A 12,315-nucleotide genomic window follows, 5' to 3' on the forward strand; every position below is an offset into this window, starting at 1 on the left:
CTGCCCCTTCCGAGGTTGCTACGCTCTCCAAATTCAGGCGCGCGTGGGCTACCTCCGGTGGCGCGAGCACACCGCGAGTGCGTGCCGTCGTTGCGGCCGGTGGGGGAAATTGCGGCGCGGATGATGGGGTGCCGTGCGGCGGGCCCGTTACAAGCGGACCGCTTACGGCAGAGCGGCGCCCAGACTTGAACCCACGCGCCCCGCCTTCGCCGAGTGCCGTGCCTTCCCTTCCGTCTGGAACGGAGGCACGACGTCATGGCAACAAACCTTTGAAGCGTCCCCGTAATACATTGACTTAGGTGAGAGTACGCGGGGGGGGGGGGGCTCAAAGGGGGGGGAGAAGCAGGGGGGGGGGGGGGGGGGGGGGCTCAAAGTGGGGGGAGAAGCCCGAATCCTCAGCTCCGTCTGCGTACGGCCCAAATGTAGTGTCGCCCGCACCGTGAGGTCGGGGATGACGACGTCGGGATGAAGCGGCAGCCGAAGAGGGAGGGGAAGAAAAAAAAAAAGAAAAGAAAATGCAGGAAATGAGTTTTTCCTTAGAAGGGGCGGGCCACACCGGATCATTTCGGAAGTCTTCCAACTTCCCTGAGGGATTGAAACGGAGAAGCCGCACACCGTGGCCAAAAACGCAGGCGGGCTGCTCTTGGCCGCGCCACTTTTGGGTTTTTTCTCTCTCCTGCACGCATTTCTTGCCGGGCTCCCTTCCCAGCAATCGGAAACCGTTGTTAGCTTGGGTGTTTTTTTGCTTTTGTTGTGGGGGGGTTCCACATGACGTGTGTAAACCGCAGGCTTTGACTACCAGAGTTGGTCCATCTTTTTTTTACTTTCCATTTTCACTTTGTCGGGATTGCGTCAAATTGTCAGGGCCGCTGTTTTGGGACAAATTGGATCACACAAAAGAAGAAATAACTCGTTGACTCGCAGCATTCAGCTCGCTAGCTAGTGCTTGCATGCCCGTGAGCTCAAATGTGTGCATGAAAAATGATGCTTTGCTAGCTAGCTAGCTAACAGGAGCGTTTTAGCCACGCAGGCTAGCGAGCTGGCCGAGCGACGAACAGTGGTGAAAACGATCACTTGACTTGAACGCAGGACCAAAAAAAAAGGCAGAAAGAAAGAAAAGAAAACGGGCAAGATAGTTGCAAAAGTCAGGGAGGTCATGGTGCTCTCGCGGCATCGTTCATGGCGTTCACGTGGTGTTCAAAGTTCAGCGTGAAAAATAGCGGTTGACTGTTTTTCTCAGGCGTCTGCTCTCTCGTCGCCTTTTCTTGTTTTTTTTCCCCCCTCCTCTTTTTCTGATGTGTAATTTGGGACTTTTTTTCTCTCATTTTCCGCTGCAGCCTACCGTTGCCTTCGCTTTGATTTTGTAGACCGCGCGTATGCTTTGTTATCGGTATTCGATTTCGGACGTCCACACATTCATCAAATGTGTATGATTGTCACATTTGTCTGCGTTGCTCATATCGATGGCGCCATTTCTTCTGAGAGTGACTTAGTTCCAGTTGAAATGCCGCCTGAGCCGGCCTCGGCTCGTCTTGAGCTCTGGAAGCGTTGCGTGCCGTGCCCCCTCTCTTTGCGACCTCGCAAATGCTCACCGACCGTCACTCGGGCTCGTGTCCGCGTAATGCATCAAGGAAAAAGGGGGGGGGGGTGGAAAATAAGCCAGGCGCTTCTTCGTTTTGGGGTTTGTTTTGCGTTTGGGCCAATTGGATTTCAAAGCTGAAAGTCAAGGATCCCAAGTGGGCTTTTGTTTGATTGATCGTCACTGAGATAAGATCTGTGTGATTTGCATGTGATCAACTTCATTCTTTTCGGCCGCTTCTTTTTTCAAATTGTTTCTTTTCAGTTCTTTTTTATGTGCGGTATAAGTACAACCCGAGCCTTCTTGGGTCTCTTGAAAGGTCGATACAATCATTGACAATGACCTCACGCGAAGGCATTCCTTATTGTTATTCTTCGAGTCGTCTAAAATCTGTGCGGGGAAAGTCGGCATCGGCGAGGCCAACGCGTACCTCATGTCGTGGCCCGCCTGCGCTGCGTTCATGTGCATCCATAATGTGGCTCGCTGCATATTCATGCGCTCAAACTCTTGTGATTTGTGCATCTTTCACACACACACACACACACACACACAAGACTTAATAGAGCAACACAAGCAGGTGAGCGTGTGGCGTGGCTTGCGCATGACTTGGTTTGCACGCTTTAAAGCCTTCATTGTCCAGTATTTCCCCAAATCGGGACCGCAACACAAATGAAAGTTGAAAAGGAAGTAAAAGGACTCCAAATGTACTCCCATTTTTTTTCCCCAATGCCCACAACATAACAGGAGGATTTTAGGATGAGGGGAATTGGTGAGTGACGCCTGAGATCAGAACAGGTAGGTGAAGCTGCAAGATGACCCCAAGAACAAAAGTGGGCCCATTAGTCGAGGAAAGTGTTTTAGCACCTCCGCTCCCCCCAAAACGTACCAGTGTGGGGTGTTTTCTGAGGAAAATGACGGTGCCACAAAACGCGTTCATTCGGAAGCTTGTAGACGATCGAGCAAAATGTGACCATTGAGGACATTCTTGCTGCAGCTATTCATTAGGATTTGTCACTTGAACTACTTTTTACACCTTGTCTAGAATTTGTGGCCACAAAGTGAGTCTAATTCGTGTCATCCCCCCCTTTTTTTTTTTTTGTGGCTGGAAATTTGAGCATACCTTCTCAGGCTTTCACATAATGCGGCCCCAATTGAACATTTTGCGCTCACGTTGTCTCGACGTCATCATGTCTTGGGCTCGCAAGCATTGTGATGAGTACCCCGTTGTTTGTTGCTTTCTTTTGCTTCCTGTTTTATTTGTCAACACACTGACCTCTTTCTTTGTCTCTCTCTCTCTTTCTCGCCAACCCCCCCCCTCCCACCACCGCACCCCCGCGTTGCGTGTTACATCATCACGCAATGGCTGTCCTCTCGTGGCCCAGTGAACTCGCTGCGAGCGATGCACCGATTTAGCTGCTATCCTACACACACGTACACACGCAGTCACGGAAGCGGCAGACGAGCGACGGCGACGGTCTTCGAACGGAAGCAAATACATGATTGTTCATATCATCCGGAGGATTGAATTGGAAAGCGCGTGTTCCAAATGTCCCGACAAATGCGGACGGATGTGAGGGGGGAAAAAAGAGGCCACGGCGGCAAGTATCGCGTGACGGTGGGTGCACCTTTTATTGTCGAGAGCGTGACAAGGGTCGCGCCCCCACCGCCACACTTGTGCGCATGCCCCGAAAGGTCGGACGTGAACGTCCAAAAAAGATGAACGATGTGGAATGAGCAACCGTCACAATGGCGGAAAAGCAATTCAAGAGCGAGAAACCTTGAAGGAGTGTGCACAAGCGTCCAGCATTTGTCGAGTGAAGCCAATTATATTTGAACAATTAAACTCCTATATATATATCGATATATCTATATATCTATATAATATAAAATCTTTTTTTAACTGAACACGAGCTTCTCCAGGTTCTAATGGCAAATATGAAAAATATTAAATATGGCATCCATTCATACTGAAAAGTACAAATGGTCTCATGTTTCTCATCTTTAAAAAAAAATCATGAAAGCAACGAAGCACCGAATGGCTCGATATTTATGCACATGACTGTTTTTTTTTAATTGGTGTTAGAGGAATTTTTTAAAAAAGTCTGTCTTCTCACGGGCTTTTCATTGCAAAACAGAATTTATTCTCTCCTCGTAAAAAGAAGTTGTGTAAAAATATCACACTTTATTTACATTTCGTCGTAGCCCCCAAAATGTACATTTATTTATTTATGACTGAAATAAACACACTGCATGTAATAAACGTATGACTTATTTTTTAACTCTGTTTTTATTACAAAGTTTAAAATCAAAAACGTGTTCAAATGATCAAAACTATGAATAATAATTAGAAAAGAAAGGTGTTTGACACATTAATACATTATTATTATTATTATTATTATTATTCTCAATTACACGCGCTTTTGAACAAAACTAAAAAAAACATCCAAAAACCCAACACGTGATCATTTCGAGCAATTCGTCCTGAGATTGTGGCTGGAGGAGACAAAGTCCAAACATCCTGATTTTTCCAAAAATAAGAGGAAAGGTGAACATGAAATATCCTCTCAAATCGCGTGAACGCGCGCGCCACGCGCGCTCGCTACAGTAAACGTACAAAAATAATTCTCCTACCTTTCACCGAGGGGCCCCGTTTATTTGTTCGTTTGCGTTTTGTTCGTTCGTTCGAGTCCCGTTTAACAGCCGCCGGCGGTGAAGTTTTCCAGCGGGTGCAAGACGGCCGAGGGCGGCCGCAGCGAGGCGGCCATCGCGGGCACCGCGACGGCCGGGGAAGTCCTGGAGGGGCTCGGCGAGCCGCCGCCGATGATGCTCTCGATGGAGAAGGGCGAGCGGTGCGCCGGCGAGTCCGATTTGCGCGCGCCGGCCGGCGAGCCCTGCGGCCCGGCGCCCAGGGACGGGTAGAAGCGGCCCCGAGGGCGCTCCGCGGAGGGCGGCAGCGAGGCGGCGGGCAGCGCGGTGCCGCCGTGCCGGGCGCTCTGCTGCTGCCGCTGCTGCTGCTGGAAGGCCAAGAGAGCCGAGTGCGTGTGGTAGGACTGCAGCGGGAGGCCGTAACCCGCGCAGCCGTAGCCCCCGTAGCCGTAGGCGGCGGCGGCGGCGGCCGCGGCGGCCGGCAGGAAGCCGCCGTGCTCCCGCAGCAAGTCCTGCGTCTGCTGCCGCTTGAAGCGCTTCCTCCGCCGCAGGAAGCTGCCGTTGTCGAACATGTCCGCCGACTCCGGGTCCAGCGTCCAGTAGTTGCCTTTGCCCGGGTTGCCGGGCTCGCGCGGGATCTTGACGAAGCAGTCGTTGAGCGACAAGTTGTGCCGGATGGAGTTCTGCCAGGCGGGGAACTTCTCGCGGTAGTAGGGGAAGCGGTTGCTGATGAAGTCGCAGATCTCGCTGAGGGTCAGCCGCTTCTTGGGGCTCTGCAGGATGGCCATGGTGATTAAGGCGATGTACGAGTAAGGCGGCTTCACCAGCGGGTTCTTTCCAGCCGCCGACGCCGCCTTGTAGGCGTCCCGCCCCGGCTCCGCGGCGGCCGCGCCACCGGCGTCCGACCGATGAGGATGCGGTGGCTGGGTCGGAGGTGAGCCGCGCCCGCGCCCGCGCTCTGCCTCCTCCCCCACCCCCTCGCCCACCACGTCGATGTCGGTCTCTTCCGAGAGGACCGAGGCGTCCGACATCTCGGAGCTCAGAGTCATGGCTCCCCTCTCACGCCCGGCCGCGTCCGCCGGGGCCAGTTGAGGAAGCGCCGCCGTGCCCCCCTCCCTCGACGAGACTCATGCGAGGAGGAGGAGGAGGAGGAGGAGGAGGAGATGCGGGAGGGGTGGAAGAGGAGGAGGTCGAAAACCGATTGCATCCCGGAGGGGGCGGGCCGGCCGGCGCTAATTATATGGGGCCGTCGCTCACGTGACCTGCGTACGTCACACTGGACGGCCAAAAAACGGCCAGAGGAAGAAAGTGGCCCTTCTCTTTTGGTTGGAATTCACTTTGTATTCTCATTCACGGGCATTTAGTGGTTACTTTTTGAAAAATACTTTGTTGACTGTATGGTCACCCCGCCCCCAAATACTACTACTACTCCTACGCATCACAATAAGAACGTTGTGGTTGTGTATGCCGGGCTCAAAAAAAAATAAGAATAAAATTTGGAACATTTCTGTCTCACAGATTTCAACATCCCAAAGGACATCGTTCTTTAATTAACAATACAAATGTGAAAACATTCAAACTCCCCGAATCCCACCAGATTAATTCATGAAAGAAAAAAATAAAAGCAACAACACAGATGGGGTTTTTTTATGGAGACTCGTTTTTTTGTTTCATTGCGTTACAGATTTCAAGAAATGCCACGAGGGGGAAAAACATGTTTGGATGGAGCAAAACACATGTAAGACAAAGTGGTTAAGATTGCGCGACTGTCCGTGTTTTGATGTTCTCTGTTGCGTTTATTGTTGGACTCTATGTTACCTGTTTTGTTCGGCGCTTTGTTCCAGCTGCAGCTGTTGTCAAATTGCTATCTCAATCACAATGTATTGTATTGTATTGTAAAGCTTACGAGATTCTTGGCAAATGTCGATTTGGAATGAAGTGTTCAATTTAGTGATGAATTTGTGGGAACTTTTCATCGGTAAAATACAGATACCCCCCCCAAAATAATCGAAACGAATGACTTTTGTTAACGCAAATATCTAAAATGCCATTATAGAAGAAACAATTGCAAATACATCAAACCCGTAAGGAACGACGTAGTTTACACGAGTTTAATGGAAAATAACAAATACAAGCAAAGTACCACAAAAATAAAATTACACGCAAAAAAAAAAGCAAAAAAGGTGTTGACTTCCCGCACACAAAGTAAAACAGCTGAAAGCAAGTGCTGCAAGCAAGTCAATTTGAACATCAAATATTAATAAAGAGCAAAACACATGTAAGACAAAGTGGTTAAGATTGCGCGACTGTCCGTGTTTTGATGTTCTCTGTTGCGTTTATTATTGGACTCTATGTTCACTGTTTTGTTCAGCGCTTTGTTCCAGCTGCAGCTGTTGTCAAATTGCTATATCAATCACAATGTATTGTATTGTATTGTAAAGCTTACGAGATTCTTGGCAAATGTCGATTTGGAATGAAGTGTTCAATTTAGTGATGAATTTGTGGGAACTTTTCATCGGTAAAATACAGATACCCCCCCAAAATAATCGAAACGAATGACTTTTGTTAACGCAAATATCTAAAATGCCATTATAGAAGAAACAATTGCAAATACATCAAACCCGTAAGGAACGACGTAGTTTACACGAGTTTAATGGAAAATAACAAATACAAGCAAAGTACCACAAAAATAAAATTACACGCAAAAAAAAAAGCAAAAAAGGTGTTGACTTCCCGCACACAAAGTAAAACAGCTGAAAGCAAGTGCTGCAAGCAAGTCAATTTGAACATCAAATATTAATAAAACCGAGCGGCTTAATTAAATTTTAAGAAGGATACGTTAGCACGTATCCTTCTTAAAAACAAACATGCCTTGCAGCGCCTCCTCTGTGTTTTGACAGCCTGCCCAGTACAGTACAACAAAGTAATTTCCACGCAAGACAAAAATGATGTCGTCGTCCCCCCCTCCCTCCTCCTCCTAAAAAAACAAAAAAACCAAAGTGAATGAGTGAAAAGCATCGGAGTGATGTCGAGCGCGCAAGGAAGCAATTGCCTGCCTCGAAGCTGGCGGCCGTGCCCGAGTCGCTCGATCGTTCTCTCCGTTCTCCGCCATGCAGCCACTTGGAATTGCAGTCAGCTGTTAACTCGCGTCAGTCACGGGTCTCACACACACACACACACACACACACACACACACGCGCGCGCGCTGGCCCACGCCCATCGCGGCGTGAACAGCAAGAAACAACAACATTTGTATGAATGACATTTGAATGTCAGCAGCAAGAAACACGCTCGCTGCTCAAACAAAACAAAGATTGCAGTCAGTTTTTTTCCTAGCCCTGCGAGTTGGAAGTGACAATCGAAAGCGAAAAGCGGTTCAAAATAATACAACAAACGATTGTCACGGTGGCCCGACAAATAGACAATTCCTGTTTTACGAACACATTTTGCCTTTCATAAAACTCTTTGAGCACATCGTCGTGAATTGTGGTGAATTTCTCCATTGATTTTTTTTTTTGTGGGGGGGGGTCGGCGTTCTTGTGCAGATCCAACTGAACTTTCAAGCGCTTTCGTCTTTAGTCCGACGCCCTCTATAGGCCGATTTGGAGACGACACCTCCACTTTGGAGGCACCCGTTCGTACAACGTTGCTTTTTTTCTTAACGCGGAGCACATTCAATTCAACTGTGAACGTTGACGTAGATTTATATAGGTGCACACGACGCAGTATTTCAGGACTGCTTCGTTGTATTTGTGTTACATCCCTACGCGGCGGACTGGATGTTTTTCCTCCATCTTGTAAAATGAAAAGAAAAAAAACTCATATTTGGAGTACCTAGTGAATCAAAAATTTTATATTCTGGATACTCACGTTGAACGCGCGCACTCTCGAGAAGCAGTTGTGCCTCAACTGAGTGAACCTGGACGCAATAACCAAGGAAAAACGTTTTCGATTTCCTAGGTTGAAAAAAACTTGATCATATATATATATATATATATATTTTAAATGTGTTAACAAAGATACATTCCAGAAACGAATGTCATTTGGAGGAGAAAAAAGTTTAATTTTTGGTCACAGTTTCTTTTCATGGGGGAAAAAACTCTCTGAAAGCAGACGGATGTTCTCCTCTCTTCATTTGACGCAAGCAAAAATGTACACAAGTTGCTTTTATGATAAACGTTCCAAATACAGGAGAGCAAGCATGCACTGGGTGGTCGTGCTACTTTTCCCGTTTTTATTTCGCCCTTGTGTGTGTGTGTGTGTGTGTGTGTGTGTGTGTGTGTGTGTGTGTGTGTGTGTGTGTGTGTGTGTGTGTGTGTGTGTGTGTGTGTGTGCGCGCGTGTGTGCGTGTGTGCGTGCAGTGTAAGACGTTTTGAAACGTGGCTACATTAAGCTCTTAAAAATGAACACAGCACAATGTCAAATGAAACGAAGTTCAACAAACAATTCAGCCATCGCACTCTAGATAAGAAATACAAGCCGTAAATTATTATAATTATTATCGTTGTTATTATGACTTATTTTATCAGTTGGTCTCTTTTTTTTTTTTGCCTTCAAATCACGCAGTGACAAAAAAAATCCCTGCACAAAAATGTCACCCCAAGCGCCCTGTCTGAGGGCCATGTGATTTGTGGTGTGTTTCACATGGTTACGCGCACACCCCTGTGTGTGCAGACGAGTGAAAGCACCAACCAAAAAAAAAAAAAAAGGCAGGTTATCGCCCTAACTAGCGATCGTCATCGGCTCGTTTTGTCTTCACGGCCTCCAAGTGTTTTCCACACACATGTGACTTGGGTACTTGTGTGTGGGCGACGGCGCAACTCGTTCTGTCTGACGCGTGCACATTTTGAGCATGACGTCTCTGATGCACTGGTGAAAGGACACTTTGATTCTGCCCTCTTTCATCTAGAACTGCTTCAAACAAAGCGTATGAGGGAAAAGTGGTCAAGATTGCACGACTGTCCGTGTTTCTTTCACGTGTTGTGTTTCTTATGATATTTTATGTTAACTGTTTTGTTACAGGTGCAGCTGTTGTGAAAGCGCAACATAAACCAGGATGTATTGCATTATATTGTATTGCAAATTGGCCTCTTGGCAGGACTTCCCGGCTGGTGATACGAGGATACGACAAACAAAGTTTCACCGGGGATGCTTTAAGTGCACTATTTCACTTATACCAAAGCTCTGTACTTGTGAATAAATACAAGAAAGATTGAAGTCAGAGAAAATCTTTCTAAATAACAGTGCAGTTTGATTGGCAAACCTAACGGTGGTCGCATGGAGCTTTTTCTTTAAGTGTACGTCCCCTCCATCAGAAACGAATGCAGCCCCAACATACGCATTTATCCACGCCACAGCATCTCGGTGCCAAGGCGCTATGTAGAAGTGAGGGAAGGGGCTTCAATTCATCTCGTCATAACCTCATCTTAATACAACTGCAGTTTTGCCGCTATCTTGTGGCATCTATAGGCGATTATAGTAGAGGAGTCAAAAAAATTGTACTCACAAATACTACTCCTTGTGAATATTGTGACACAACTAAAAGTAAAAGTAGTCCTCCATATAAGTATTTCAGTGAGGGCAAGGGTCACTAGTGATTTTTTTTTTTTTTTTGTAAATCAGAGAATAAACGGCAAAAAGACAAAAGTATTAAAATAGGAACAAATTGCAGATAACTACAATAAGAATTTGCAAATTGACAAAATTAAAAAAGGCAAATTCAATCGTGTTAAATAAACGAGTCACTAAAAATTCGCTTCTGTGTGGGAGGGCCTAGTGAGGTGCGATTTGAGGTCATGTGACTGCCTGACTTCGTTTGATTGGACACGTGGACGACGTGACGCGAGTCTTGACAACCCACAATCAATTCCCGCAAGCGGAATGCAGCTTATAAAACGGAGTCAAATTACCGTTTCTTCTTCACAAAAACGCTGAAAGTGAAAGTCAAAGGTATGGAACATCAAAACTACTCTAACAATTAGAAGTCAATGTATTGCATATGAATGGAGACATGCAAGCGTTGAACCTATTCCTTGCCTACGCATTAGTGTATTGGGACCACAGAAGTTATTTTAACTTGTACATCGAACCTGTGAAACTAAATAGAGGGAAAAACAATTTGACCGTCACTTTTTTTTTTTCCAAGAACGTCACTTCCGTCTTCCTCTTTGGCGTCCATCTTGGACTCCGCATGTGTCTGCTGTTAGCTTACAGGTGAGTGCGGAGCTTTTCGATCCCTTGTCAACCCCCGACCCCCACCCCTCAGACTCGACACAACGTCTGCGAATCTGGGTCCGGGTGTGTGGAAGCCCTCTTGAGATGAGGAAGGGCGGACGCTGCAGTTAGTTGCCGCCTGTTGCCCGTCGCTTGGCGGGGGGCGGCTGAAAACTAGCATGCGAGCTGACGTTAGCCGACGACTTGGCGTTCTCGAAACACAGCCGCACCTTTAAAAAACATCCATTTTACACGATGTCGTTATTTTGACTTTTCTGATTCATCAATGGGGATTGGAAATTAACTGTGTTGTGGTTTCTGCGAGTGGAACGATTTAGCGTCCAAGTTAACCTTTAACAAAAGCTTCGGGCGGAAGTTTACGGTGACATGCCGCGTTCATAAAGTTGACATTTGAACTTGTTGCGCAAAGTGATGTTGATCAATTCGGAAATGTGTGACCGGCCTGAATAATCGCTTGTCAATTCCTTTGAATGGCGCAGTCCATGTTGCTTGTTGCCATTTGTTTGGTTCGTGATCTCGTTTGAGATGCGTCCAACTGAGGAATATCCTCGCACTGCGTATTGCAATATCATGCGGGACGCCCGCCAAACGATGTTGAGCCACAATCAAACCTAATATTTTCAAGACAAAAAAAATGTTGTTTTTGAAAGACAGGCACCCGCGAAATGAAAGCCTTTCACCACGTTGTGCAAGGTGATTGATCCGGTTGGGTGAAAGCCAGCTCCTGCTGCCACCTGTTCTGTTGACGACTCGTTTCATGTTTGTGGTACTTCCCACCCCACAGATGAAAGAAGCAATAATGAATCAAGAGAAATTGGCTAAGCTGCAGGCGCAGGTCCGCATCGGGGGAAAGGTAAGGCACACCCCCCAAAAAACATTTCTCTTTGTCGTCATGCGTGTAAAGAGAGTTTGCGCCTCGGGTATTTTTAGGGCAGCGCTCGGCGAAAGAAGAAGGTGGTGCACAGGACGGCCACGGCGGACGACAAGAAGCTGCAGTTCTCGCTGAAGAAGCTCGGCGTCAACAACATCTCCGGCATCGAGGAGGTACGAAAGCCGCCCCCGGTAACCCCGAAAAATCCCAAGTGAGCCGGCGCGCACCTTTTGGCTTTTGGCAGGTGAACATGTTCACCAACCAGGGCACGGTGATCCACTTCAACAACCCCAAAGTGCAGGCGTCTCTGGCCGCCAACACCTTCACCGTCACGGGCCACGCCGAGACCAAGCAGCTCACCGAGATGCTGCCCGGCATCCTCAATCAGCTCGGAGCCGACAGCCTCACCAGCCTCAGGAGGCTCGCCGAGGCCCTGCCCAAGCAAGGTCCCGCCGCCGCGCCTCTCCATCCTTCGCTGTACATGTCAGGGCCCAAGAACTTTTTGACATTTTTGGACTCATCCCATTCCCATATGCGGCAGAATAAAAGTCTGCAGACCCTTGGGTCGAGACCCCAAAAAAAAAAAAAAAATGGCAAAAGGAGCTGAACACCATTGACTTGTTTAGCGTAAACCCCCGAATGTGAATGCGTTGAATATTGAATGTTGTTCCTTTCTTTTCCTGGAGCCACAGATGGCAAAGCGCCCATCGCCACCGTCGAAGAAGAAGATGACGACGACGTGCCAGGTCAGTTGCTTTTTCTCTTTGAGTGACTGAGAACCACAAGGAACCAAAACGGGTCCACAGTTTGTCTTTTCAGCAACGCTGTGGCTATTCCACTCAGGTCCTTGGGGTGGTGCTAATGTACATCGGATACGAGCGGGTTGCTAATGTTATCATCCAGTTCGGACAAAAAAAAAAAAAAAAACAATTCTGAGGAATAGTTGGAAAAAAAAAGGGCCAACTGATTGGTGCACCACCGACGC

General features: G+C 47.6%; 2 protein-coding genes across 2 annotated transcripts in view; one reads left to right on the forward strand and one right to left on the reverse strand.

Moving 5' to 3' along the window:
- Positions 1 to 4,003: 4,003 nt before the first annotated feature.
- On the reverse strand, positions 4,004 to 5,412 carry foxd1 (forkhead box D1). Its single transcript, XM_019886123.1, has one exon. The coding sequence runs from the start codon at positions 5,272 to 5,274 to the stop codon at positions 4,273 to 4,275; it is 1,002 nt and encodes a 333-aa protein (XP_019741682.1). The 5' UTR covers positions 5,275 to 5,412; the 3' UTR covers positions 4,004 to 4,272.
- Positions 5,413 to 10,339: 4,927 nt separating this feature from the next.
- The window catches only part of btf3 (basic transcription factor 3), a 3,359-nt gene continuing 1,383 nt past the window's right edge, over positions 10,340 to 12,315 (forward strand). The window contains exons 1-5 of the mRNA XM_019886125.1: positions 10,340 to 10,438; positions 11,244 to 11,312; positions 11,390 to 11,503; positions 11,575 to 11,776; positions 12,023 to 12,076. Coding sequence (XP_019741684.1) covers positions 11,244 to 11,312; positions 11,390 to 11,503; positions 11,575 to 11,776; positions 12,023 to 12,076 — 439 coding nt within the window. The 5' untranslated portion in view covers positions 10,340 to 10,438. The remainder of the gene's footprint in view (positions 10,439 to 11,243; positions 11,313 to 11,389; positions 11,504 to 11,574; positions 11,777 to 12,022; positions 12,077 to 12,315) is intronic.

Source organism: Hippocampus comes, unplaced genomic scaffold, assembly GCF_001891065.2.
Source record: "Hippocampus comes isolate QL1 unplaced genomic scaffold, H_comes_QL1_v1.1 scaffold699, whole genome shotgun sequence".
Taxonomy (NCBI): domain Eukaryota; kingdom Metazoa; phylum Chordata; class Actinopteri; order Syngnathiformes; family Syngnathidae; genus Hippocampus; species Hippocampus comes.